Here is a 24,543-nt window from a genome sequence, read left to right on the forward strand (position 1 = left end):
GGGGGCCGCACTCCACCCCCCAGGTCCCCTGAGCGCCCCCAGCCGAGCTCTGTCAAAATACTTTATTCACGGTCACGCAGTCTTAGAAAAGGGTGGTGGCGGGTTGCGGCCACTCAGAAGTCCAGGGTCCCTGAGGCTGGACAGCTTCCTCTGCCCAGTGAGCAGGGAGGCCGAGGGGCACCCAGGCGCAGGTCACAGCCGGCGGCCAGCCCTGGGCCTGGGGCGCTGCGGCCACACCTAGGCCAGCTCCCGTCTGTCCCTGCAGTGAGCTATGGGTCTGAGCGTGTCCATCAGGGCCTGCCGTCCACTTGGGCACCCCCAGGTGGCCTGGGCAGGGACCTGGAGGCACACCGGGGATCTCAGAGCTCCTCCCCCGCCGCCTCCAGCCCCGCGCGTCCTGTGCTGAGCACCGGCTCAGGTGCCACCCAGTCCAGCACGGTGGCCGGGCCCAGCTCCTCGGTCGAGTTGTCCAGCTCCTTTGCTGACCCGCCCAGTGCCAGCATGTCCAGGAAGCCCCAGTCCGTCCAAAGGCCGCCCGGGGGCCCTTTGTGGGGCACAGCAGCGTCCGGCCAGGGGCCTGGGGCCTTGGAGGCCAGATCGTCGTCCGGGGCCACCCGGGACGAGGCATCGTTGTGCAGCGTCCTGGAGAAGACTGAGCAGAGTTCGGGGACTCAGGAGGGACGCTGCAGGGGGCAGAGTCCTGTGGCCCTCTCCCCGGCCCCCGGCCTCGGGACGCTGGGACACAGGTCTCCCAGGGTCCAGGTGCACCAGGAAGAGGTGGGGGGCAGGCACTCACCTCGCACGGGAGCGAAGTCCCCTGGGCTTTCGGCCTTGTTGGCGGCGAAAGGGCTGATGGAGGGGAGGACGATGAGGGCGAAGGACAGCAGCAGGACCTGCCGGAGAGGGGGCGGTCACCTGCGTCCCCTCCACAGGGCGGGAGGCCAGGCCGGGACCCCAGTGCGGTGCTGGCCATCACTTCCTGCAGACCCCTCCCCGGGGACCTGCCTGCCCCGCCCGCGGGCAGGGGAGAGGACTCACCGCGGTGCAGGTGCCCGTGTGCACAGACTTGGTGGTGGATTGGACCACCATGGCCTGCAGCCTCTTGAGCTGCTCCAGCAGGGACCTCGGAGGGACAGGGGCCGCTGAGCCTGCGGGGCCTGGCCCTGCTCCTGCCCATTCCCCAGGCCCCAGCCTCACCGAAGTCTGGGTTCCACCCTCCCTCAGGGTCCCACTGCTCCCGCCCGCCTCCATCATGGCTCACGAGAAGGCCACCCCGCCCTTCTGTGGCCCCTGCGGCTCTCCTGCCCCTCTCCTGCGTTCAGGCTCAGACCCGGCCAGGGGGTGCTTGGCCACCACGAAGCCAAAGCCCAAGTCCTCCCTGTGGCCCAGGGGGCCCTTCCCAGCCTGCCTCGCCTCCTTCCCCCACCTCCTCTGCCCCAGGGCCTTTGCACAGATGGCCCCCACCGAGCTGGGGCTCATTCCCTGCCCCGTGGCACCCTCCCCACTTCCTGCGCCCCCACAACCCCGGACGTGGACTCACAGGTTCTGCTTCTCCAGCTGCAGGACTTTCCTCTGTAGCTCCTGGTTCTGGGCAGTGCAGGCCGACATCCTGAAGGAACCGTGAATGACCTGGTGACTTGCAGAATTTGCCTGTCACCAACTGTCCCCACTGATGTTTCCCTGGGAGGCCCCAAGCCAGAGAGCAAAGGCCTCCTGCCTCAGTCCCCTGGTAGCTGGGGACCACAGCACACGCCTGGGCACCTGTGCAGGGCCAGGACGGGAGCCCAGGTCTGTCGGTTTCCGGGTCCCCGTGGGGTGGGCTTCCACCACGGCTGAGCCCCAGGGCTGAGTGCCAGACTCAGTCAGAGTTGGAGACCCCAGCTGAAGCCCTGGCCCTTCGCGACCTGCAGCCCCTCCAGGCTGGGCGGCAGGCAGGTGCTGAGCACGAGGGCCCACCTTCCACCCCAGCACCACGGGGGGAAGCAGGGAAGAGGGCAGAGGCAAGCCCCCATCTTGGCCTGGGTGCAGCTGGCACCCATGTTCCCCGTTAGCATCAGTGGCCTTAAGTCAGAACACTCGGGTGCAGACTTGAAATGTCCCACTGGGCTGAGAATGAGCATGAGGTGGGCCGGCGGCCGTCTCCACCCAAGGGCAGGGGTCCACCCAGCACTGGGAATGGGGAGCGGGAACACGGGCTCCTAAGGGAAAGTCCTCCTCTTGAGGCCAGAGACTCTTGGACCATCGGCTTGTTTTCCCCACAGGTAGCAGATGGGTCGTGTGCTGTTCTGCAGGGTGGTGCATAAGGATCCACAGTCCCTTTGCAGAAAGTAGGCCCAACATAGCAACTGGAAAGGAATGAATTCCCCCAGTGAAAAGTGCTCCTTTAAACCAGGCCTGGTGATATGCACCTGTCGTCCTGGCCACTCAGGAGGCTGGGCAAGAGGTTCCCAAGTTTGAGGCCAGCCTGGGCAACTCAGTGTGACCCTGTCTCAAAGTTTTAAAGAGCTGGGGGTGCACGTCAGGGGAGGAATGCTTGCCCAGCATGTGTGAGACCCTCGGTCCACACACCCCCTCAAAGTGGGATGCAGCTAATGCAGTGCCGAGAGGGAAATGCATAGCCCTGATCCAGCCCCAGAGCTGAGCAGGCACATTTAAACAATAGTCAGAGAACAACAGAATAAGTCCCTCAAAGACTAGAGGCTATGGCCAGGCACGGTGGTGCATGCCTGTAGTCCCAGTGACTCAGAGTCTGAGGGAGGAGGATTGCAAATTCAAGGCGAGCATCAGCAATTTAGGCTCTAAGCAACTTAGTGAGATCCTGTCTCAAAACAAAAAAACAAAAAGGACTAGGGAGGGTCTGGGGTTGTGGCTCAGCGGTAGCACGAGGCCCTGGGTTTGATCTTCAGCACCGTATAAAAACAACTAAATGAAATAAAGGTGTTGTGTCCAACTGTAACTAAAAAATAAAATATTTTTTAAAAAGCTCTGGGGATGTGTGTGACTCAGTGGTAAATCACCTGCCCCTGGGTTACTCCCCAGTGCCAAATTTCACATATATATGTGTATAATTAGTTGGGAAGAAAAGACAGAAATTTATTATTTGATGGGAACCGTGGTTAGGAATTATTTCCATAACACTCATTTGATAAGAAGAATAAAACAGACAAAATTCTGGGAAGATTGATCAAAAAGTAAAAGAAGGCACAAGTAGACAACATGAAGAATTCAGAGGACGTGACGACAGACCCGGACGTCAGAGCCTGAAACAGCAGAGAGTAGGGACAGTTCCGTGTGCCACGAGGACTTCCCAGGACCCAGGACGTGGAAACCGACTGGAGGAAACGGAAAACCCAAACAGACTCGCAGCATCCAACAAGGCCACTGTGGGCCTGGAAAGGGGGCCGCCTTTGCTGTTTGTATCAAAGGACGAAGAGCTTGGCCCCTGCGGACCCTCAGCGCCTTCCGAGGGGCGAGGGGCCAGCCCGGGGCTCCCTGGGGACAGCGCGGTCCCCCTCTGCCTCCCGCGGCCAGTGCTCTCAGAAGCAGCACCATTCTCCAGCGCCGGCGGAGAGGAGCTTCATGTCCTCGGGGCACAGGGACCCCAGGACCCTTGCCCAAGCCATCTCCGGGGATCCTTGAGTCCTCGTAGGGAACACTCTTTCTCGAGGGGAAACGACGCTGATTTTGTCAGGGCCTAGCACTTGTGACCCTCGGCACCTGGTGTCCCTCTCTCTGAGCCTCGGTTTCCCCGAGTGCGAGGTCCAACCCCGCCCCGCGTTACCGAGTTTCAAGACCATCGATGTACTCCTTCTTCTTCTTCCTGCTTTCTTGAGCTGACTGCTTGTTGCGGATTTTCCGGCGGATTTTCTTCAAGACTCTCTCCTCGCACTGCGCAGGGAAAGGGGCGGGGCTGAGCCGTCTGGGAGGTCTCCTCTGCTCTCCGGGCTCTGGTGGGTGGCGGCCAGCATGCCGCCCTCATTCTTGCAGTGGCCAGGGAGGCCCGGCTGCGCGGGTCACCCTGGCTCCGTCCTCCGCAGGACGCCCCAACCCCAAGAATCCAGCAAGTGACGCCCCGACCGCGCAGCCTGGTGTCCCCCGGGGAAACCGCACGTGTCTCGGAGCCCGCCCCAGTTAAGGGAAATGGGGACTCGGGTGTTGACACGGAGTGGGACCATCGGCAGGGCCTGACCAGGCAGGCGCTCAGCCTTCGGGGCTGCCCGCGGGATCTGGGAACAGGGCCGCGGAGTGACGCTCTTTGGGGAAATGTCCCCGTCAGAAAGTGCCAGCTCCCGGGGGGAGGCTGGTGAAATCAGGGGGTTCCACCAAAGCCTGTGTGCAGGGCGGCTGGCCTGCAGGGCACCCGGGTGTAAGCTCTGCCCTCGGAGAGGCCATGACAAGCCTCGATGGGACGGGGGACAAAGGAGGGCTTTTAGCCCCCAGCCAGCCTGCTGGTCACCACTGGGGACAGCATCACCTGCCGTGAGTGGGTTTTCAGGGTGGAATTCGGCTGGCGACCCACCGTCCTGACCCTCTAGGGCTGTGGTCTACTGTGGGACTCGGAGAGAGGGGAGCGGGTGTCCCTCCCACCTTGGTGAGGGGCAGCTGGGTGGGCAGGGTGATGCCCTCCTTGGCCAGTAGCTTCTTCTCCTCCTCCGTCAGCACCAGCTCCTGACAGTGCCCGTTGCCAGGTCGCAGAGAGGCTGCCAGGTGCTGCTGTTGCTGCGGGAAAAAAACAGGAATTGCACTGGAGGCGGGAGGCGGGCGGCCTCTGGAGCAGCCAGGGGACACCTGCAGAGGAACAGGATGGGGTCCTCCAGCCCCACACCAGTGACCATGTGACGGGTGCCCAGGAACAACATGAAGGGCAGACGGCACCGCGTGTGACATGTGCTTAAACCTGGAGGAGGGGCAGGGGAGGGGAGGGGAAGAGCCTGCGGGGAGCTGAGTGCGGCACCCAGGGGAGGGGTGGCCACCTCCCTTCGCACCACACCGTCCGTCCTTAGAGCCCAGGCTGTGTGGGTGCACTTGCCTACCCTGTTCCCAAAGAATGACTCAGTTTAGCCAGGCGCAGTGGCGCACGCCTGTCATCCCAGCGGCTCAGGAGGCTGAGGCAGGAGGCTCGCCTCAACCCATCCCGTGTGGAATGGGAGACTCAGGATGGAGGACAGAGGACCTCAGTCCTGGAAGGTGCTCCGCCCGCCCGGCCCTGCCCACAGCATCTTGGCTGAGGCCTGGGTTTCGGGGCCTCCTGGGAGGTGAGCTGGCAGCTCCCCATAGCTTGCCCCAGCGCCCGCTCTTCCCCCTCCGAGGGGCCGCGGAAGAGTCCCTCCCAGCAGTCTGGACTTTGTCCCTTCTGCCTGGCACTTGGCTGGGGACACTGCCTGCTGTCCCCCTTCCCCTTCCTACTGCTTCCTCCCCATGAATCACTGCTCCCGGGACAGTCCTGGTCCAGGTTGGGTCCAAACTCCACGGCTAGCACCCTGGCCACCGTGAGCCCGGCCAGGCTCCCAGCCTGCGTCTACTTTCATCTGAAAAAACAGGAACAAGGTCCCCAGGACCCCAAGACTGTGGACACAGAAAAAGTACATGAAAAATGACACATTTATAAAAGCCAGTCACCAAGTGAGGTGACAGATTCCTGTTGTCCTAGCTACTCAGGAGGCTGAGGCAGGAGGATTCCAAGTTGGAGGCCGGCCCGAATAACTTAACAAGACCCTGTCTCAAAATAAGACAGACTGGGCTGGGGAGCGCTCGGGGTGGAGCGCCTGCCTAGCATGCCCCAGCCCCAGGGTCCACTGCCAGCACGAGGGCGGGGACGATCCTTCCCAAACCAGTCCTCCCTGCTGACCCTTCGGGGACTGCTGCAACACCACTGCCTCCAGGAGGATCCCCTGGGCCTGCAGGGACACCCCGTGAGCTCCCTGCAGTGCGTCGCCTCACCCTGACCAGGAGACCTGGACGCAAGCACACAGGTGGCCAGTGCTCACTGAGTGTCTCCAGTCGCCGGAGGTACCCTGGCCCTCCCGGGAGACAGTCAGGATGACCTTTGGCAGCAGACAAAGGAGATTTCAAACCTGACTCTGCCACTTGGTTTCTGTGTGACTTTAGGTTCACAGCTTAACCTCTCTGAGCCTTGACCTTCTCATCTATAAAATGGGGGGTCTGTCTTACAGGGGTGAGAAGCCCTGGGCAGGACAGATGGCCCCCACCAGTGTGCAGTGAGCACAACGGGACCAAGGCCAGCGCCAGGACAGCCTGAGGCACTGGGTGGCTTGGAGTGAGCTAGGGACTTCTGTGCCCATTTTCTTAAATGGGGGATTTGGATAATAAAAGCCCGTCTTCAGGGCCCCTGCGGATTGAAGGATTATGATTCATGGCGTTTGGAAGGTGCCTGGCCCCGGGCGGGCGCATGGCAGCAGACTCCAGCCTCTTCCTCTCCCGGTTCTGCATGTGCACACAGTGGCCCAGCCCTGCCATCCTGGGCTGGACGCCCGGGGCTGGGTGTGGGGTCCCCTCCCGCCTTCCCCACTGTCCCAGGCATGGGACGGAAGCTCACCAGGTCCCCGCTGCCCGACAGGAGGAGGTCTTTCACGGTGAGGTTGAAGCGGGAGGGCGTGTCCGCCTGCTCCTCGGCATAGAGGCCCCCTGTGCTCCACACGTCTGATGGGGCAGGAGGGGACAGGGACAGGGAGGGCCTCAGAGGGACACCTCAGCAGCGCCCAGCCCTACTGGCCTCCCCAGTCTCCGTGAGCAGCCTCAATAGGCTCGGGCACTTGGCAGAGCTTGGGACCCCGGGCCTGGCTGGGGGACAGCGGTCTCCCCTCTGTGGGATGGACCCCCCCCCAGCACACCTGGGTGTACCAAGGCACAAAGAAGACACAGGACATTGTCGGGGACCCGCTGCCACTCAGGGCACAGTGGCTCTCACTGTCCAGGATGGGTCCAGGGGCAGGCAGCAGAACCTTGTCTCCCCGCAGGACAGGGGTGAGGCTGGCCCCTGCATGCCACCGTCCCTCCTGGTGCCACGCACAGTAGGCAGCTGCCCCAACCAGCCCCTGGCTCTGATCCCAGGGTGGAGCTGGTGGCCTCGGGTGACTTCACCTCTCAGACCCACAAGAGCAAGACCCAGGACAGAGGGAAGCCCAGCGGACACCTGTCTCCAGGGGGTCCTCTGCCTGGCCCCCAGGGCATCAGTGTCCCTGGAGTGAACCATTGCTGATCTGCTGGGGACCATCTGATAAGGCCTTCTGCAGCCAGGATGTCCCCGAGCTCCCTGAGGCAGGCCCAGGACCTGGACTGCCCGGAGCCAGCAGCACCCCTCTGGGGCCCAGGAGCAGGGAAGGCAGCGGGCGGGCCCCTGCCACTCACCCAGGTCTATGGCCACGGAGGCCTCCAGCACTTGGGGGCCCGAGGGCCTGGCGGGGCAGGGGGGCCCAGGGAGGTAGGAGGGGCAGGGCCCCCTGCCGGGCTCATTGGGGTGGCAGCTGGCCGGGGTGGTGGCCAGTCCGCTGCGTGGAGGGGTGTCCTGAGGGTCAGAGGGGAGGTCTTCAGAGATGCCGCTGTCACTGCCCGCGGGGGACCAGATCGGGGAGCTGGGATCCGAGTCTCCAGGGCCCAGGATGGCGCTCAGGAAGTCATTGGAGTCGGAGCCCGGCAGCACCTGCCCGAGGAAGAGGGAGGGGCGGGAGTTGGGGTCCACGCTGAGCCAGGGGGTGGGGGGGGGACGCTCCTGAACCGGGGTGACCGGAAACACCCAGGGAGGGAGGCCCAGGCCCTAGGCGTGAGTGTGGCCTTAGTTCCAAATTGCTGAGCGACCCTGGATGGATTCCTGCCCTCTCTGAGCCTCGGCCCCGCACCTGTGCGCAGGCGGCTGCGCCGGACGAGTCACGGGCTTGGTGGGAGCTGGGGGCTGGGCGGGGGCTGGGGGGCTGCTGACCTGGCCCGCGAGGCTCCAGCGCTCGGCCAGCTCCACGTGTCTCAGGACGCCGTCCTGCCGGTCAAACAGGAGGTCCAGGAGCTCCAGGCTGTCCATGGGGCCCACGGCACAGGCGGGGGAAGCCATCTGGGGCGGAGGGACGGCGTGAGGTCGCCAGCCCCTCGGGCACCCCCCCAGCTCAGCCCCGGGCTGGGCCCCTGAACCTGACGGCGGCCGCGGGGACCCCAGGTGACAGCCACTGGCGGGGGCCCGGGCGCCTGTCGGAACGACCCGCCCCGCGAGGCCCTGAGGCCGCAGGGACCCGGGAAAGGCGGGTCCAGCAGCGGGCGGCGCGGCCTCGGTCTCCCCATCCGCCCTGCAGCCCGGGCCGCGGTACTGGACGGGCCGGGGAGCGTCTGCAGAGTGGCCGCCGCAGCGGTGGGGCCCGCAGCCACCACTCACCTTGCCAGCCCGAGGCCCACCCACCCGGTGGCTCCTGGCTGTGCCCTGTCCCCACCCCCAGGAGATGCTGAAATAGGCCCCGCGGCGCTCGCCCAGCCCCCGGCCTTGATTGGCGGCCAGGACAGACGGACACGGTCCAGGGCCAGTGGGGCGCGGGCTGCGGGCGGGACGCGGACCGTTATCTCGCCGTGTGCTTTCCAGCCCGCAGTGGGCAAAGGCCGAAGTCCTGGGTGTCTGGGCCGCGCCGTGACCTTTTTCCTACTTTCAGGGACTCTTTTCTTCAGTCACCGGACGTTGGGACCGGATAGCTCACGGTCCCTGGGAGAGTCCTGTCCCCAGGTCGGAACAAAGCCGGTTCCTTTTCTGGGAGCGCCCTTCCCTCATCTGAGCTGCCAGCCTCCTGCCCAGCCTCCAAGACCAGCTGGGACGGCCGGCTCCTTGCCCCCCACTGTCAAATCCCTGCGGTCAAGTCCTTCTAGAATCCTCTGTGGTTCATTAGTCAACATTGATCAAGCTAAACTTCCTGCCTCAGGGCCTTTGCTCGGCCGCTGCCTGAACTCCCCTCCTGTGCCCTCCTCCCTGTTCTGTGGTCATCTGTTGACATATCTGCCCGTGTTCATTGTTTATGAATCAGCTCAGTCCACTGACAGTCATCTTTGCCCCCAGTAGAGAGGAGTCCTGTCCCCGCCTCTTTATCGTGTTGGCACTTTTACTAGACTCCAACTAGTTTAAATTGTATTTGTTTTTTGTCTTCCCTTGTCCCTCTTCCCTAGGATGCTGGCTCCTTAGGGACCAGGGTAGAATTTCTTGCTCAGTGCTGAGTCCCCAGTGTCTCAGAAAGGACCTAGCACATAGTAGGTGCTCAGTCGGTTGTTACTTGTTAAGCACCTACTGTGTGCCAGCCACTGCTTTAGGCTCTAGCAGTAAAGAAGAAGCTAGATGTGGACGCAGACGAGTACCAGGTGAAGGAGGGCAGACACGTGGCGAGGGCCACTGCAGGGCCGGAAAACCCCCCAGAGGAGAGGCCTGGAGCCTGAGGCAGAGCCAGGCTGAAGGAACAGCTCGTGCAAAGGCCCTGGGGCGGGATGAGGCTGGTGTTTGGAGTGAGGAGGAGGGAGTCAGAGAGGGGACAGGCAGGTCTTGCAGGGGCCACAGCTGTGGGAAGGAGTTTGGTTTGGAGCAAACACAGCAGGGAGCTGTTGGAAACAGGTGAATGGATGACAAAATCCGGCTTCTGGGCGCAGGGCACGAGGCTGGGTGCCAGGTGGACAGCAGTGTCCTTGCTCACGAGACCTCACACCTGCTTTGCTCCCTGATGGGCCAGTGGTCATTCCCTCCTGGGAGGAGGGTGAGGTGCTTCTCCCCAACAATAACTTGTATTATACAAGTCGCCCCCAGGGGACTCTGGTGCTGCCTGGGGACACCGTGGTGTGGCTCCTGGGGTGTCCAGGCCCGGGTGGAGGCCAGGAGTGCTGCTCAGCGCCCTGCAGTGCCAAGGACGCCCACCAGAGAAGGACCCGCAGGGTGCGCGGTGCCGGGGCCTGTGACAGCCCGCCCCCCGGCTGCCTGCGGTGGCCTCGACCTGGCCTCAGGTCTCCCGTCTCTCCCCTCCGCGGCGGCTCTTGAGGGGTGGTTGGTTTGCCCTGGGGAGTTCCCGTGGCCATGTTCGCCCAGCGCTTGGGTGAGGGCACCTGCAGTGGGGGAGAAGCAGGTGACAGGTGGCTTCTGGACTCCGCCGCCTCTGTCACCCGTTTATGACTCCAGGGAACACAGTGCCCTTGGGTGAGTCGCTTCCTCCTCCCTCCGGTGGGAACCCACGGGGAGGAAGGCCAGGCCTTGGCCACCCGACCTTAATGGGGACAGACGTCACCTCTCCCTCCCCGAGGACAGCCGTCGTTCACGTTTTTAAAAACAGCTGTTGACTCTCTGCTGGCCTCAGGGAGGGACTCACCAGCACCCGAGCTGGCGGCAGTGGCCACACGGTCATTCCGGCGACTCTGGAGGCTGAGGCAGGAGGATGGGAATTCAGCGCCGGCCTCAGCGACTCAGTGAGACCCTGTCTTAGGATACCCAGGGCTGGGGAGTGGCTCAGGGTGCGGCAGCCCCATCCAGCAGCCCCACGGGGGCAGAGCGCAGCTCCAGGAGGCTCCCGGAGCGCGCGGTCAGTGGGCCTCGGGCAGCAGGGGCTGGGAGGAAGTGTGCGTCCCCTGCACCCAAAAGACACCCTCCGTGCTTTGAAGCGAGGCCAGTGGACAGAAGGTCCCCAACCAGAAGCTCCCTGGAGAGCTCGCTGGCCGGCAGGGCACAGGGGCCAGGGCTTAGGAGCCAGCCGGCCGGCAGGCTGTGCAGCAGGCTGTGTGGGGCCGCCCAGGCCCAGGCCCTCCCCCATGTCTTTGGGGGAGGTTGGGGGAGGTTGGGTCTCTGTCTCTCAGCTTCTGTTTCGGACGGGCTTCCCTCCTGCCCTGGCCGCCTGGGCCCACAGGTGCCACAGCAGACCTCTGCTGCAGGGGACTTCGCCTTCATCTTGCCGTCGAATCAACCAAAATGCTCCACGAGTGACAGCCGAGGTGTGGTCAGTGCACAGGAGGCGGCATCAGCCAGAAAAGTGAGTGACATCCTGTCAGTCAAGCAACACAGGGGACCTGGAGGACACTACGTTAAGTGACAGAATCCAGGGACAGAAAGACCAACAGGACACGTTCCTGCTCGTTTGTGTCGCTGAAAAGTGGTGACCAAGAACAGAGAAGAGCAGGGGTCACCAGGGGGAGGACAGGGGTGGCAGGGAGCAGACGCCTCAGCAGGACTCTGTCTCAGAAAACAGAAAGGACGAGGCGCAGCTCAGCGCTGGACGCAGGTTCAATGCCCAGCCCCGGAGACAGACTGCGCCCGCACGGCCACCGGCTCCGGGGAGTGTCTTTATTCGGTGGCAGGCAGCCACCCAAGGGACCGCTGCAGTGTCTGCCCTGCTCCAGGCACAGGGACCTGGGTGAGGGTCACGGACACTCGTTGAAATTTCATCCAGCTCCACGTCTGTGCTCTTTCCGCGCCTCAGCCCCCCCGTCGGACCCTGCCCTCATTTGCGTTTATCAATAAAGCTTTATTGGCACCCGGCCCCGCCCTCGCTGTGCACGTCTGTAGCTGCTTTCCAGCTGCATCTGCCACGTGGTTTGCAAAACCCAAGAATTAACTCTGGGCTGGGGCGGGGCTCCGTGGTGGCCTTGCGCAGCAGGCTCCGGGCCCTGGTCCAGCCCTGAGCTGCAAAAACCAGAAGAGCAGCACACCGGGTTCTCAGCCTTCCTGGGCAGGTCTTGCTGGCGTCGGCCTTAAGACAGTGGACCCACACTTTCTGGCTTTTTTTTTCCTTTGGGGGGTACCAGGGATTGGACTCAGGGGCACTTGGCCACTGAGCCCCATCCCCAGCCCTATTCTATATTTATTTAGAGACAGGGCCTCACTGAGTTGCTTAGGGCCTCGATTTTGCTGAGGCTGGCTTTAAAATCATGAGCCTCCTGCCTCAGCCTCCCAGGCCCCTGGGATAACTGGCTTGTGCCACGTGCCCAGCCCTTTTACATATTTTATTAGAGACAGGGTCTCGCTGAGTTGCTTAGGGCCTCACTAAGTTGCTGAGGCTGGCTTTGAACTCGTGATCCCCCTGCCTCAGCCTCCTGAGTGGCTGGGATTACTTGCCCCGGTGCCTTGCTTGGAGCCACCCTTTCAGAACAGGATCACAGGCCACAGGTGACTCTTGAATAGCTGGAGGAGGGACATGGAACTGTGAACTGGATTTTCAATGTTATTTCATTTTGATTAATTCAAACTAAAAGTTGAGCCAGGTGCAGTGGCCACGCCTCCGTCCCAGCAGCTGCAGAGGCTGAGGCAGGAGGCTCGGGAGTTCAAAGCCAGCCTCAGCAATTTGGCAAGGCCTTGAGCTCACGGCTGCCACTATTGTGACTGTGTCTGCGGGACGGTCTCGTGACGCCCGGTCAATGCCACCTGTCATTTTTCCGTTTCCTCAGCCCTTTGGCCCTGGTGCAAATCTGGTCATGCAATGACGGTGCACCCGTGTGCATGGGGACAGAGGGGCCGGGAGGGGTGTGACTCTCGGTGGCCACTGCCTGCCTCAAGCCAGGAGGGGAGGCCACACCCAAGGGCCCCCTCCAGATGACCTATGCCCCTCCTCTCTCCTGCATGTTCTCACCCCAAGGGGCTCACACGCTTCCCTTTTGTGACGTTCTGGGGGACAAAGGAGGGAGTCCACGCAGCAGAGGCTCTTGCCTTCTCCCTCCTCCTCTCAGGGACCGCTGCCGGCGATGAGCAACTCCCTCGTGACGTGGGTGTGGCGGGGCGGGCAGGGAGGCCACAGGGACTCTGATCCCCTCTTGGGCAATGCTGGCTGGGCGTCTTCCCCAGGCCGCCCGCTCCTCCTACACCAGGGCTGTTCCAGGAAGTCTGGCCTCTGTTCTGGGGGTGGCCTCCAGATGACACGAGGGAGGATGAGGGAGGACCCGCCCTGCCCTCCGTAAGAAAGGAGGACACTCATCCATTCACTCCCACAGCCACTGGGTTTATTGAGCACCTGCTGCATGCCAGGCGTTGGGGACACAACAGACATCACAATTGGCAAAGCATTCCCCGCCCCACCCCCTGGAACCCATGCTCCAGGTGGGGAAGGTGCTGACAGTGGCATCACCCAGGAGGGGGCAGGTCCACCCCGGGGCCATGCGAGGGACAGCCAAGCAGCTGGGCGCACTGGAACCCTGTCATCCCAGCAGCTGGGGTGGCCAAGGCAAGAGGACCGCAAGTTGGAGGCCAGCATGCTTCCTGGGAGTCAGCCACCGCTGTCAGCCAGCCCCACTTCCCGGGCCTGTCCCCCCCTCCGTGTCTAGCCACCGCCTCATCCAGGAGATTGCTTTATGGCTGGTGGGTCCAAGGGGCACAGCGAGCCCCCTCACCAGGGAAAGGAGGTCTGGGCAGCCCCTCCTCTGGTCCCCTGGGGGTGGGGCAGCTGCATCCCCAGGTCCCCAGGCAGGAGGTGCCCGGCTCCAGGGCAGGAGCCCCACCGCGGGAGCCGCCCCAGCAGCGGAAAAGCATCTCCCACAGTTCAGCAGGCGGAAGTTCAAGTCCAGGTGTCCAGGGGACTGAGGCCTCTGGCCTTGGCTTGTCCAGAGCTTTCCCTGCGTGTCCTGCCGGCCGGCATTTCCTTCTCCTGTAAGGACACCGTCTGATGCACAGGGCCCGGGGAAGGGGCCTCACTTGAACTTGGTCAGCTCGGATAAGGTCACCTTCCGAGGTCCTGGATGAACTTCAGGGGAATGCAGTCAGCAGGTGCGGCTCAGGCCCAGAAAGGAGGAGGGAGGGAGGGAGGAGCACCGGGCCGGGGGTCTCCAAGGCCACCCCCAGCGCAGCTTGCCTGTCCACCCCAGCAGGTGGCCCAAGAGGGCTGCAAGGTGGGTGGGCAGTGGAGGGACCCCGAGCAAATCCCCGGAGGCGGAGGAAAGAGGGAGAGTCACACAGTCACTTTGAAACAATCATCCCTGGCCTCAGGGGTCAGTCAAGAGGGTGCTTCTGTCCCCAGCGGCTGGGCCGATGTCCTTGCAGAAGTGATTCTGTTCCAGGCTGCAGTGACCTCTGTGCAAAGTTCTGGTTCTTGTGGGGACTTTGGTGACAGTTCTCATCAAGCGATGGTGAAGAAGGCCTCCGGGCTTTCTCTGTTCAGTTAATCTGCTTCGCGCCAGGCCTGGTGGAGGCCGGCACTGTCTTGCCTTTGCCCCGAGAAGCTGGGTTCTGTGCCCGCAGTCCCAGGAACGTCCATACCGACCCCGAGGCTTCGTACTTGTCTATTTCTTCGATCTTTTTGCAGCTGGGCTGGAACCCAGCGCACACCATGCTAGGCGAGGCTCACCTCGGAGCCAGTCGCAGCACACACACCCTTGTTTTGTTGTTTGTTTGCATTTTGAGCCAGGGTCTCGCTGAGCTGCCCGACAGGCCTGCTGCTTGGGATTCTCCCGCTTCTGCCTCCCTAGTAGCTGGGATGACAGGCGCGGCCGCTGGGTCCAACAGTGCTGATAAGTTTGGGGAGGACGAACGGCACCGCTCAAAGGGCCCAAGACAGACTCCAAGGGCCACTCCAAGCCAGGCTGGGGACCTGCCCAGGCAGCGCCGGCTCTCCCAGGTCCTGGCCCAGCTCACCCTGCGCGGCTCTGATGCCGCTTCTCTCCTCGGGGCAGTTCCTCGTCTGTACCCTGAGGACGGATCCCGTGGCTATGTCAAGCTCCTGCCAGCTCCAACGTCAGGGTTGATGTTCCATCCCCCTGAAATCTGCCTGAGAATGGGGGGCCTTGAGAGCCCCAGGGAGACGTGGGCGTGCAGGAGAAGCCCAGTGTGTGAGGACAGGTCCACTGGGTGCAGGCTCACCGGGGGGGGAGGGCGGCCGTGCACTGGCCTCACCTGCCATCCCAGTCACTCGGGAGGCTGAGGCAAGAGGATCTCCTTTTTGAGGCCAGCCTCAGCAACTTAGCAAGACCTTGTCCCAAAACAATAAGAAAAAAAAGGACTCGGGGTGGCTCCGTGGCAGAGCACTTGCCCAGCACGTGTGAGCCTCTGGGTTCCGTCCCCAGCACCAAAGAGAAAAGAAAGGAAAAAAGAGGATCAGGAAGGGAGGACCGCTTTACACCTGATTAAACTTATTTATCTGGGGGGGGGGCTAGGGGTTTAACCCAGGGCATTTACCCTGAGCCACACCCCCAGCCCTCTGCACTTTATATTTCATGGCAGGATCTTGCTAAGTTGTGGGCCCTCACTAAGTAGCTAAGGCTGGCCTGTAGCTTTCGGTCCTCCTTTCTCAGCCTCCTGAGTTGCTGGGATTGTGGTTGAGTTCAACTTTCACAAGAAATTCATGCACGGACACCCGCTGAGAGCTTACTTTGTACCTCGAATCCTTTCAGACGCACCGCACACCCTCTTGATCTTTCCTTCTCTGAGAAAAAGAGCCCCATTGTTCACAGGCAAAGTTCTGAGGCTAAGTGCCCAACCCAATTAAAACCACACTGATCATTTATTGAGCCCCCACTATATACTAGGCACTGTGCTGAGGACCCATTGGATCCTCCAGAAACGTGGTGGGTGGGGGACTGTTTGCAACCCTATTTAACAGCTGGGGATGCCAGGTCCTGGGGAGGGGCCTCCAGGCCATGGCTGTGACGCTGACCCAGAGCTGCCCCGACAGCCACACTCTAGCTGAAGTCAGGCAAGGTAATCTGGGCGGGGCCGTGATGTCCAGCACAGAGTGCCCGCTGTGTGACTTGAGGCAAGATATTTGACCTCTCTGTGCCTCATCTTCCTCCTTCCCTCAATGGGTGTTCTATGTACAAGCAATTCTGAGCCACATCAAGTGACCCAGTGCTCATGCTCTATAAAGTTTATTATTGATCTAAATCAGGGGTCAGCAAACTTTGTAAGAGAGCCAGTTAGTAAACATTTGCAGGTTTGTTTTTTTTTTTTTTTTTGGTTGTTGTTGTTTTATTTTCCAGTGATGAGTTGGAAACAGGACCCTTGTGCGCTAGGAGGGCGCTAACCACGGAGCTCACCGGCCCAACATTTGCCGCTTTGCAGACCCCAAGGCAAGTGCTCGGCCCAGCGTGTGTGCAGCAGCGGATGCAGATAACAGACGAGTGACTGCGCCTTAGTGCCCTGTGCCAATAAAACTTCATGTATGGGCACTGGGATTTGAATCCTATATACCTTGCGCATGTCATGAAATATTACTCTCCTTTTGACTATTTCCCCCCACCACCAGTTAATAACGCAGTGGCCACGCCTGTCAGCCCTGCGGCTCTGGAGGCCGAGGCAGGAGGATCGCAAGTTCCAGAGCAGCCTGGGAACTTAGAGACCCTGTCTTCTCAGAGTGAGGAATACAAGGGGCCAGGGGCACAGCTCTGGGGTGCATCACCCCTGGGTGAAACCCCAGCACCCCACAAAAACCCATCAAGGGAGTGATGACCTTGACTTTAATTGTGCTGACTGATCATACCTACTGTCTGTGTGACCCTGTGACCGTCACCTTCATGATCGTGCACTGCTGGGACAGAGGGGATGTGCATGTGCCTGACTAGAGGACATTCTCACTCTATATTTTCTTACCATTCTGTGCCTCTCTTCCCCCCGTTTCATTCTCGCCGTGCTGGGGACGGACACAGGGCCTTGCCTGAGCCAGGCGAGCGCTGACCTGTGCGCCACCTCAGTCACTGCCAGTCACTGCAAGGCATAACTCTTACGGAAACTCCTGGTCACAGAGGGAGGGAGGTCACAGCAGGTTCCCTGCAGGTGCTAAGTCGGCTACCTGAGCCCCTGCGTCTGAACATTCGTGTCTGGCATCTAGGGAGCATCACCCGAGGTCCCCTGCCACCCTGTTGAGCTGAGTCTCTTGAGACCCCAAGGGTGCCCACTGACACCTGTGCCCTGGGCTGCCTGCTCTTGGTCACCCTGCAGGCTGAGAAGAGCTTTTCCACTTTGTTTATTTCCTTCCTTGCTGGGTCTCAGGCGTGCTAGGCGAGCACCACCCCTGTCTTGGTGTGTGTGTGTGTGTGTGTGTGTGTCTGTGAGTGGTCCTGGGGATTGAGCCCAGGGCCTTGTGCATGTGAGGCAAGCACTCTGCCAACTGAGCTATGTCCCCAGCCCCACCGTCTTGGCTTTTAAGAGTCTAAAACTAGAGAAAAAGTATTTCATAATTTTGTCACAGGAAAAGCCTATAAAATTCACATTTTGTTTATTTGTCTACTTTCTATTTTCTGGTGCTGAGGATGGTGCCCAGGGCCTCACGTCGTGCTGCACCCCTGAGCCACACTCCAGCCCCAGAGACAGACTTCCGTGGGCGCAGGGCCACCACCACTTTCTCAGGTGCTGTTTGAAGGAGGAGGGCAGAGCCGGGTGGTCTGGACAGACAGTAGTCACAGCAGGCACCCAGCGACCCTGAAGAAAGTCCTCCAGGCCGCGCGCCGTGCTGCCCGCCTGTCGTCCCAGACACCTGGGAGGCTGGAGCAGAAGGATCCCGAGGTGGAGGCCAGTCTGGGCCACCTAGAGACCCTGTCCCAGAACAGAAAAATAAGCACAATGTGGGCATGTGGCTCAGTGCTACAGCCCCAGGTTCAATCCCCACACCAAAAAGAAAGAGAAAGTGTGCCCTGTCCACCTTTGTCCTCCCCTCCTCCAAGCCTGCAGGGTCCCCACTTCCCACCCAGGCAGGACGGACCGACGGACGGCGGCGCGGCCGGCCAGCGCTGGCGCCCTCTAGAGGACGCCGCGAGCAAGCGCGCCTGCGCCCCGGCCCCGCCCCGCCCCGCCCCGCCCCGCCGCCGGCCCGGCCCGCACCCCGGGCTCTCCAGCCGCCGCCCCGCAACCAGCTAGAGCCAGGGTCCCGCCGCCTTCCCAGGGCCTCCCCGCAGACGCCCCCCGGCCGCGCTCCGCAGCGGAGCGCCTGCCCAGCTCGCCGCGCCCGGCCAGCGCCACCGCGCAAGACGCGACACCGACCCCCCCGACGGCCGCGGCACCTCGGCCCCGCGCCCCCCCAGGAAGGAGGCCTCGCGCCCGGGTCGGGTGGGCCAAGGCGCCCGCAGCGCCCAGAATGGGTCTTACCCTCTGTAAATGGTGGGAAAGGGCTCTAAAGGACATGGTGACACGGAGACCCCTAGGAACTTCCGCGGGGCACAGCCGCGAGCCTTGGCTTCTGTCCGAGCTTCTTTATGGGTGGAGAGGCCGGGTGGCCCCCAAGCCCCGGAGCCCAAATCCAGGGGCTCGCGGGGCCCCTGGGTTCTGCATCCTCACGTTCACCCCGCCAGGGTCACAAGAATTTAAGTCGTGTCTGCAGGGAACACCCTGTTTTTCTTGCCATTGCTCCATAGGAACAGGATGTCAGGGACGGCTCACGACCTTCCATCGGGTCAAGTGTCCCAAGTCGTAGAGAGGATGAAGGTCCACGGGAAGAGGCCCAGGGTTCTGTGCCAACACGATGCCATTTCATACTAGGAACATGAGCACCCTCAGGTTTGGGTCTCCAAGGGGGACCAGGGACCAAAGCCCAGAGGGCTGAAATGAGTTTTTCAAGACCCCATGTTGGGGCTGGGGATGTGGCTTAAGCGGTAGCGCGCTGGCCTGGCATGCGTGCGGCCCAGGTTCGATCCTCAGCACCACATACAAACAAAGATGTTGTGACCGCCGAGAACTAAAAAATAATAAATATTTTTAAAATTCAAAAAAAAAAAAAAGACCCCATGTTGCTGGACATGGTGGTGCACACCTGTCACCCCAGCAACCTGTGAGGCTGAGGCAGGAGGATCATAACTTCAAGGCCAGCTTCAGCAACTTAGTGAGATCCTGTCTCAAAATAAAAAATAAAAAGGGGCTGGGCTGAGGGGGGGCATGCCTGTAATCTCAATGACTCGGGAGACTGAGGCAGGAGGATTGCAAGTTCAAAGCCAGCCTCAGCAACTTATAGAGGCCCTAAGCAATTCACCGAGACCCTGTCTCTAATAAAATATTAAAAAGGATTGGTGATGTTGCCCAATGGTTAGCACCCCTGGGCTGATCATCAGTGTCAAATGAGAACAACAAAACCCGCTTTTAGCAAATGCCCCGCAGGACATATGGCAATCCCGTCTACAAGTGAGAACATCCATAAAGTGAGGGTCACCAGGGGACACCGACCTTCAGAATGAGACCTGCACACACCCAGCTGATCTTGCTTAGACTGGGAAATTGTTAATTACCCCTCTTAAAAAAAAAAGCCATTGCTCTGTCTTGAAACCTTGAGTTTGGAACTTTGATCAGAGTAATTTCAACATCTCATCCAACCCCCCTTTTTTTTTTTTTTCATCTGATCTGGAGACAGCCCCCAGGCATCCACCTGCAGGAAGCGGAAAGCAGAGGGCGTGGAGGCGGGCAGGCTGCAGGGAACCCGGGCTGCCTGCTCCGGAGGACGCTGCTCTCTGGGTGCTGAAAGTTCTGGAATTAGGTGGTGGTGAGAGTTGCCCAACCCAGACACTCAGAGGGTGGATTTGAAGTCAGGTGTGCTCCAGCTCAGGACAAATAAATCAAGGGACAATGCCATCTGTTTAAGTCCTCGCTAAATAATAGTCCCTTTAAGTAATTAAAGGAGGGCAAGACAGTGGTGAGTGCATCTGCTTCCTGCCCTCCCTCCCTCAGGTCCTTTCCATTTTCCCGCCCCTCAGTCCTCGGACCTTTCAGTGAAGCTTTCAGATAGCATCCTCCCCGCCCACCCCCGGGTGCCCGTCACACAGTCCTGGAGGACCCTCAGGACCTGGTGCCTCAGCTCAGGCTGTTCCCTGTGTGCCCGCCCCGCCCCAGCACCTGCACCCCGGGACGCTCAGAGGCAGACAGGGCGCTTTGGTTGAGTGAAATAAGTGGCAAATGTCCCTACCCCCAGGACGGGGTCGGCCTGGTGCTGAGCCAACCCTCCGAGGGCGTGAAGGCCAGCAGGTGGGGGGACAGCCAGGTTGGCCCACTGCTGGGGGCGGGGAAGCTGCGTCTTGTGCACTTGATGCCACTCAGGGGGATGCGCAGCGCGATGGATGGGACCCTTATTGTAGGTTCCCTTATCGTAGATCCTGGTTTGACGTCCGCGAAGCCTTCGTGTCCACAGGCAAACGGGAAATTCGAAAGCTGGCGAGTTCTGGTCTGTGTGAATAGTGAGGTGAGAGTTGTTGGCATTTCCCAGGGTCATTGACAGCTGGTGAATCCCACGGTGTGTTGTAACACTGGGACTGTTCCTCTTCCTCGTGTTCTAACCCTGTGGACAGGACATCTCTAAAGCTGGATCTGGAGTCTAGACCAGGGACTGGCACGCTATGGCCCACCACCCGTTTATGTAAATAAAGTTTTATTGTCACCAGGCCATGTACATTTGGCTAGTGTTTTCTTTCCTTTTTTTGGGGGGGGGTGTTACCGGGTACTGAACTCAGGGGCACTTGACCACTGAGCCACACCCCAGCCCTATTTTGTAGTTTATGTAGAGACAGAGTCTCACTGAGTTGCTTAGCACCTCGCCATAGCTGAGGCTGGCTTTGAACTCACAATCCTCCTGCCTCAGCCTCCCGAGCTGCTGGGATGACAGGCGTGCACCCTGGTGAGTGTTTTCTATGGTGGCTTTCCCAGTATGACCATGGAGTTGAGCAGTTGCAAAGGAGACTACAGGGCCAGGGAGTGGACGTATTTACAGTCTGAAACTTAGAGAAATCTGCTGACCCTTGATCCAGAAAACACAACAAGAACCCAACCACACACAAGACCACCACCACCACCACCACCACCACCACGGAATCAGCCCTGTTTATAGTACTGCCCACTCCCAGGGCGAAAGGGCTCCTGCCTCGGCCCACTTCACGCTGTGAACTTGATGTCACTGCACCCAAAGGTGAGAGGATACACAGCAGCTCACCGTCACCCACCCAAGTTGCCATGAGGGGGCTCCAGGCTCCCTTCCAGGCCCCTGCGGGAAAGAGAACCTTGCAAGAACAAGGCACATGACTATTAATTTCCTATTGCAAATAAAGGCTATGCTTACACTATTTTAAAAAAATATGTAGATTATCAATATTTATTTATTTATTTATGGTGCTGAGAATCGAACCCAGTGCCTCCCACAAGCCAGGCAAGTGTGCTACTGCTGAGCTACAGCCCCATCCCACTATTTTTGTTAACATTTATTTTTTAGTTGTAGGTGCACACAATACCTTTTATTTTATTTTCATGTGGTGCTGAGTGATAGGGTCTGTAAACAGACAATGCCAAGTCAGGATGGCGCCTGGCATTTTGCCAGGGGGAGTGGTTTGTGAAGTAACACCAGCGAGCCATTAAGTGTGGAGATTCCTTATTGGTTGATTGCTGTATCTAGTTTATGTTAATTAAGATAAGCTGTGTGGAATGTATATATACCCCTCCTGTCCTACAATAAAGGGCTCCCACTCCTGCTGTATCAATCTACACAAGTTGCTCTGCTCGTCACCCCCCCCCCCCCGTTACTTTGCTGCAGCTAGACTGCGGCAGCTGAGGATCCAACCTAGCATGTGTGAGGCACTGGGTTGGATCCTCAGCACCACATAAAATAAATCAAGATCAGCCACTGAGCCCCAACCCCATCCCTATGCTTACACTACTGTAGCTTGTTACACATACGCTGGCATAATTTTTAAAAAATATATGTACTCAGCCCAAGCGTGGAGGTAAAAACCTATCATTCCAGTACCCTGGAGGCTAAGGCAGGAGGATCACAAGTTTGAGGCCAATCTCAGCAACTTAGCGAGGCCCTGTTTCAAAATACATAAAAAGTGTCGGGGTGCGGTCCAGTGGTAGAGCTCCCCTGGTTTCACTCCCAAGCGCAACAAAAACTGAGGCGAGACTCACAAAACAAAATTCACCGCTTTACAGTGCACCACACGGCCTCCCTTAGTCCATGGACAGCGTTTTGACTGCCAGATCTATTCCGTTTCAAAATACGGCATCTCCCCCAAAAGGAGACCCGGCACCCAGGAAGGAGTCACCCAGTCCTCCTCCCGGCTCCTGCAGCCAGAATCTAGCCTGTCTCCTGGGACCTGCTCTGTAGGTGCCACAGGAACAGTCGTGACCAAGGCCGTCTGGGGACCTTGGGAGGCCACCTGTGCTGCAGCAGGTGCCAGGGTTTCGTCTCTGTCTCCAGCTGAATAACGTCCACCGTACAGGGGGCCGCCTGTCCACCGGCTCCTCCATCCCTGGAGTCTGGGACGGTGCTGGGGACGGAGCCTCGGGCTTCCTGGGGACCAGGTACCCTACCACTGGGTGGCACCCAGCCTGCTTCCACAGGGCTGCGGGGGACAGAGCAGCTGCGCGTGTCCGGCCAGGTGGGCCTCCCTGTCCCCAGTTCTCTCCCGGCAGCTTGGGGTGGAGCTGCTGGGCCGTCGGTGACTTGGCAGCCAGCTTCTGGGGAGCCCCTGAACTGCTCCCCTCAGCAGCTGCACGGCCTAGGTCCACCAGCAGGTGTGGGCCTTACCTTTGTTAGGACCTGTTTCCTCTCTGGTCCTCTGAGCTAGAGCGGGAGATCAGCAGCGCCCGGCGGGCCGCTGAGGCTGTGCTGCAGGCTGCGGGAGAAGCTGGCCAGCTCCGCCGGGGACGGACGGGGTCTTTAATCCGGGCTGGATTTAGGATGAGAACCCCCGGCACCTGCAGGGTGCGGCTCTGAGCCCAGGTGTGTCTGCCCCACGCCTTCGCACTGCACAGGGCCCGACGCAGCCTCCTTTGCTGGCTCAGAGACCTCAGGGACCTGCTCACAGTGCACAGGGCGGTCAGAACCGGAGACGCCAAGATGGGCGAGTGCTGGCCCTGCAAGGCGCTGGCCGGCCGCAGCTCCGGGGGCAACAGTCGAGGCAGAACTATGAGGAGCTCAGGCCGAAGAAAACAGGTCACCAAATCTCCACCCCTGACCTTCAAAATGCTTAGTTTTCCTTTTAAAAAATCGTTTAAGCCCGTGGCGCACACCTGTGATCCCAGCAGCTCGGGAGGCTGAGGCAGGAGGATCTCAAGTTCCAAGCCAGCCTCAGCAAAAGCCAGGCGCTGAACAACTCAGTGAGACGTCTCTAAATACAGTACAAAATAGGGCTGGGGATGTGGCTCAGTGGTCAAGTGCCACAATACCTTTATTTTATTTCCTAATTTTTTTAGTGTGGTGCTGAGAATTGAACCCAGTGCATCACATGTGCTAGGCAAGCGCTCTACCACTGAGCCCAGCCCTAGCCCTAACCCTAAGCTTCTACACACAGTTTTTTTTTTTTTTTTGCCTGATTGTTTTTGATGTCCATGGAGCTCTATGAGATTTGGTGACATATGTAGATTCGCATGACCACCACAACCAGGACACATCGTGCCCAGCTCCATGGGGGAATCAGCTTACTGCACACCTCACCCAGCCCTGACCCTGGACCCCGACGACCGCTTCTCCATCCACGTAATGTTGTTATTAACAGAATGTCCCACAAATGGCCTGGTACCGCATGTGGCATTAGGGGACTGCCTTCAGCCCATGACCGCCTTCACAAGTCATCAGTGTCTCGTGCCTATCAATAATGTGTCCCTTTTTACCACTAAGTAATATTCCACTTTTTATCCACTCGATTTCTTAAAAACCCACTCAATCCACAATTTATCCATTCACTGGTTGAGGTTCGTTCAAGGCTGTTTCCAGTTCTGGTCCTAGTACAAATAAAGCTTTCAGGAACGTTGGTGTTTGGGGTCTGTGAGCCTGACTTCAGTGCTCTTGGGTCAACACCAGGAGTGGAGCCGCCGTGCCCTCCGGTAGGTGTTCCCACGCTGCCCAGCATCTCGCGTCCCCCAGCATGTGTGAGTCCACTTGCTCACAGTCCCAGTTGGCCTGGCACTGTCTCTATTTTAGCTTTTTATTATGGGGTGGTTCCCACCCCCGCCCCCACCCTTTTTGGTGGTTTTGTTTCCGAGCGGGGCCTCCCTGGGTCACGAAGGCCGGCTTCAAATCCCAGCCCCGGGAGATCCCGCCTCAGCCCCGGGCCCTTGGCCACAGGTGCACTGCACCTGCCCTGGCGCTGGCGATGGTTCAGATTTGCATCTCCCTCGTGACAAATAAGGCCAAGCCATCTTCATCTTATAAAAATGGTGTCCAAGCAAGATCTCTGTAACTCGAGCTTTGCAATCTCTTTTACGTGGTTTTCCTTGTGAGCCTGGAGCCCAGCTCACGGGGCTGCACTGGAACCCAGCGGTTCCCATGCAGGGCACTGAGGACATTTCCACGGGCATCTCCTGTTTGCACACAGCTGGACGTGAACTTCCTGGTCCCACCATATTCAAGCTGAGACCCACTCGTCCTCGGGCAGGGTCCTCTGTTCTTTCAGTTAGATCCATTGCCCAGGTGACAGATAAAGTGAGGTGTGTCTCCAGATAGGAGCAAGGGGACATTAATTCTACTCGGTGCCTAAACAAGATAAGTGTCACCTTGGGTTCAATCTACCAGGAAAGCTATCGGAAATTTATTTCCTGGGAGGAGCCATTCAGGAGCTGCCCAAGTCCCTGGAACAGGGAAAAGATGTAACTCAGAAGAAAGTTATTGGAACGGGTGACACGTAGAAAGTCCTGCAGCTCGAGAAGGTCACAGCAAA

The 24,543-nt window shown here is 59.7% G+C and overlaps 1 protein-coding gene across 2 annotated transcripts; it reads right to left on the reverse strand.

Moving 5' to 3' along the window:
* Positions 1–47: 47 nt before the first annotated feature.
* Positions 48–8,568, reverse strand: Creb3l3 (cAMP responsive element binding protein 3 like 3). Of its 2 annotated transcripts, none has more exons than XM_046444099.2 (10): positions 8,378–8,568; positions 7,937–8,062; positions 7,369–7,660; positions 6,557–6,660; positions 4,588–4,719; positions 3,782–3,888; positions 1,541–1,609; positions 1,039–1,123; positions 797–893; positions 48–652 (listed from the first exon to the last, which is right to left on the reverse strand). In XM_046444099.2, the coding sequence occupies exons 2-10, from the start codon at positions 8,060–8,062 to the stop codon at positions 360–362; spliced, it is 1,305 nt and encodes a 434-aa protein (XP_046300055.1). In that variant the 5' UTR covers positions 8,378–8,568; the 3' UTR covers positions 48–359. The 2 variants fall into 2 exon arrangements, with proteins under 2 accessions (XP_046300055.1, XP_046300054.1); XM_046444098.2 differs by lacking the exon at positions 8,378–8,568 and adding an exon at positions 8,140–8,309.
* Positions 8,569–24,543: the final 15,975 nt, after the last annotated feature.

The sequence above is a fragment of the Marmota monax genome, unplaced genomic scaffold, assembly GCF_021218885.2.
Source record: "Marmota monax isolate L192 unplaced genomic scaffold, Marmota_monax_Labrador192_F-V1.1 WCK01_AAM20220418_F8-fsc00102, whole genome shotgun sequence".
In the NCBI taxonomy this organism is placed as follows: Eukaryota; Metazoa; Chordata; class Mammalia; order Rodentia; family Sciuridae; genus Marmota; species Marmota monax.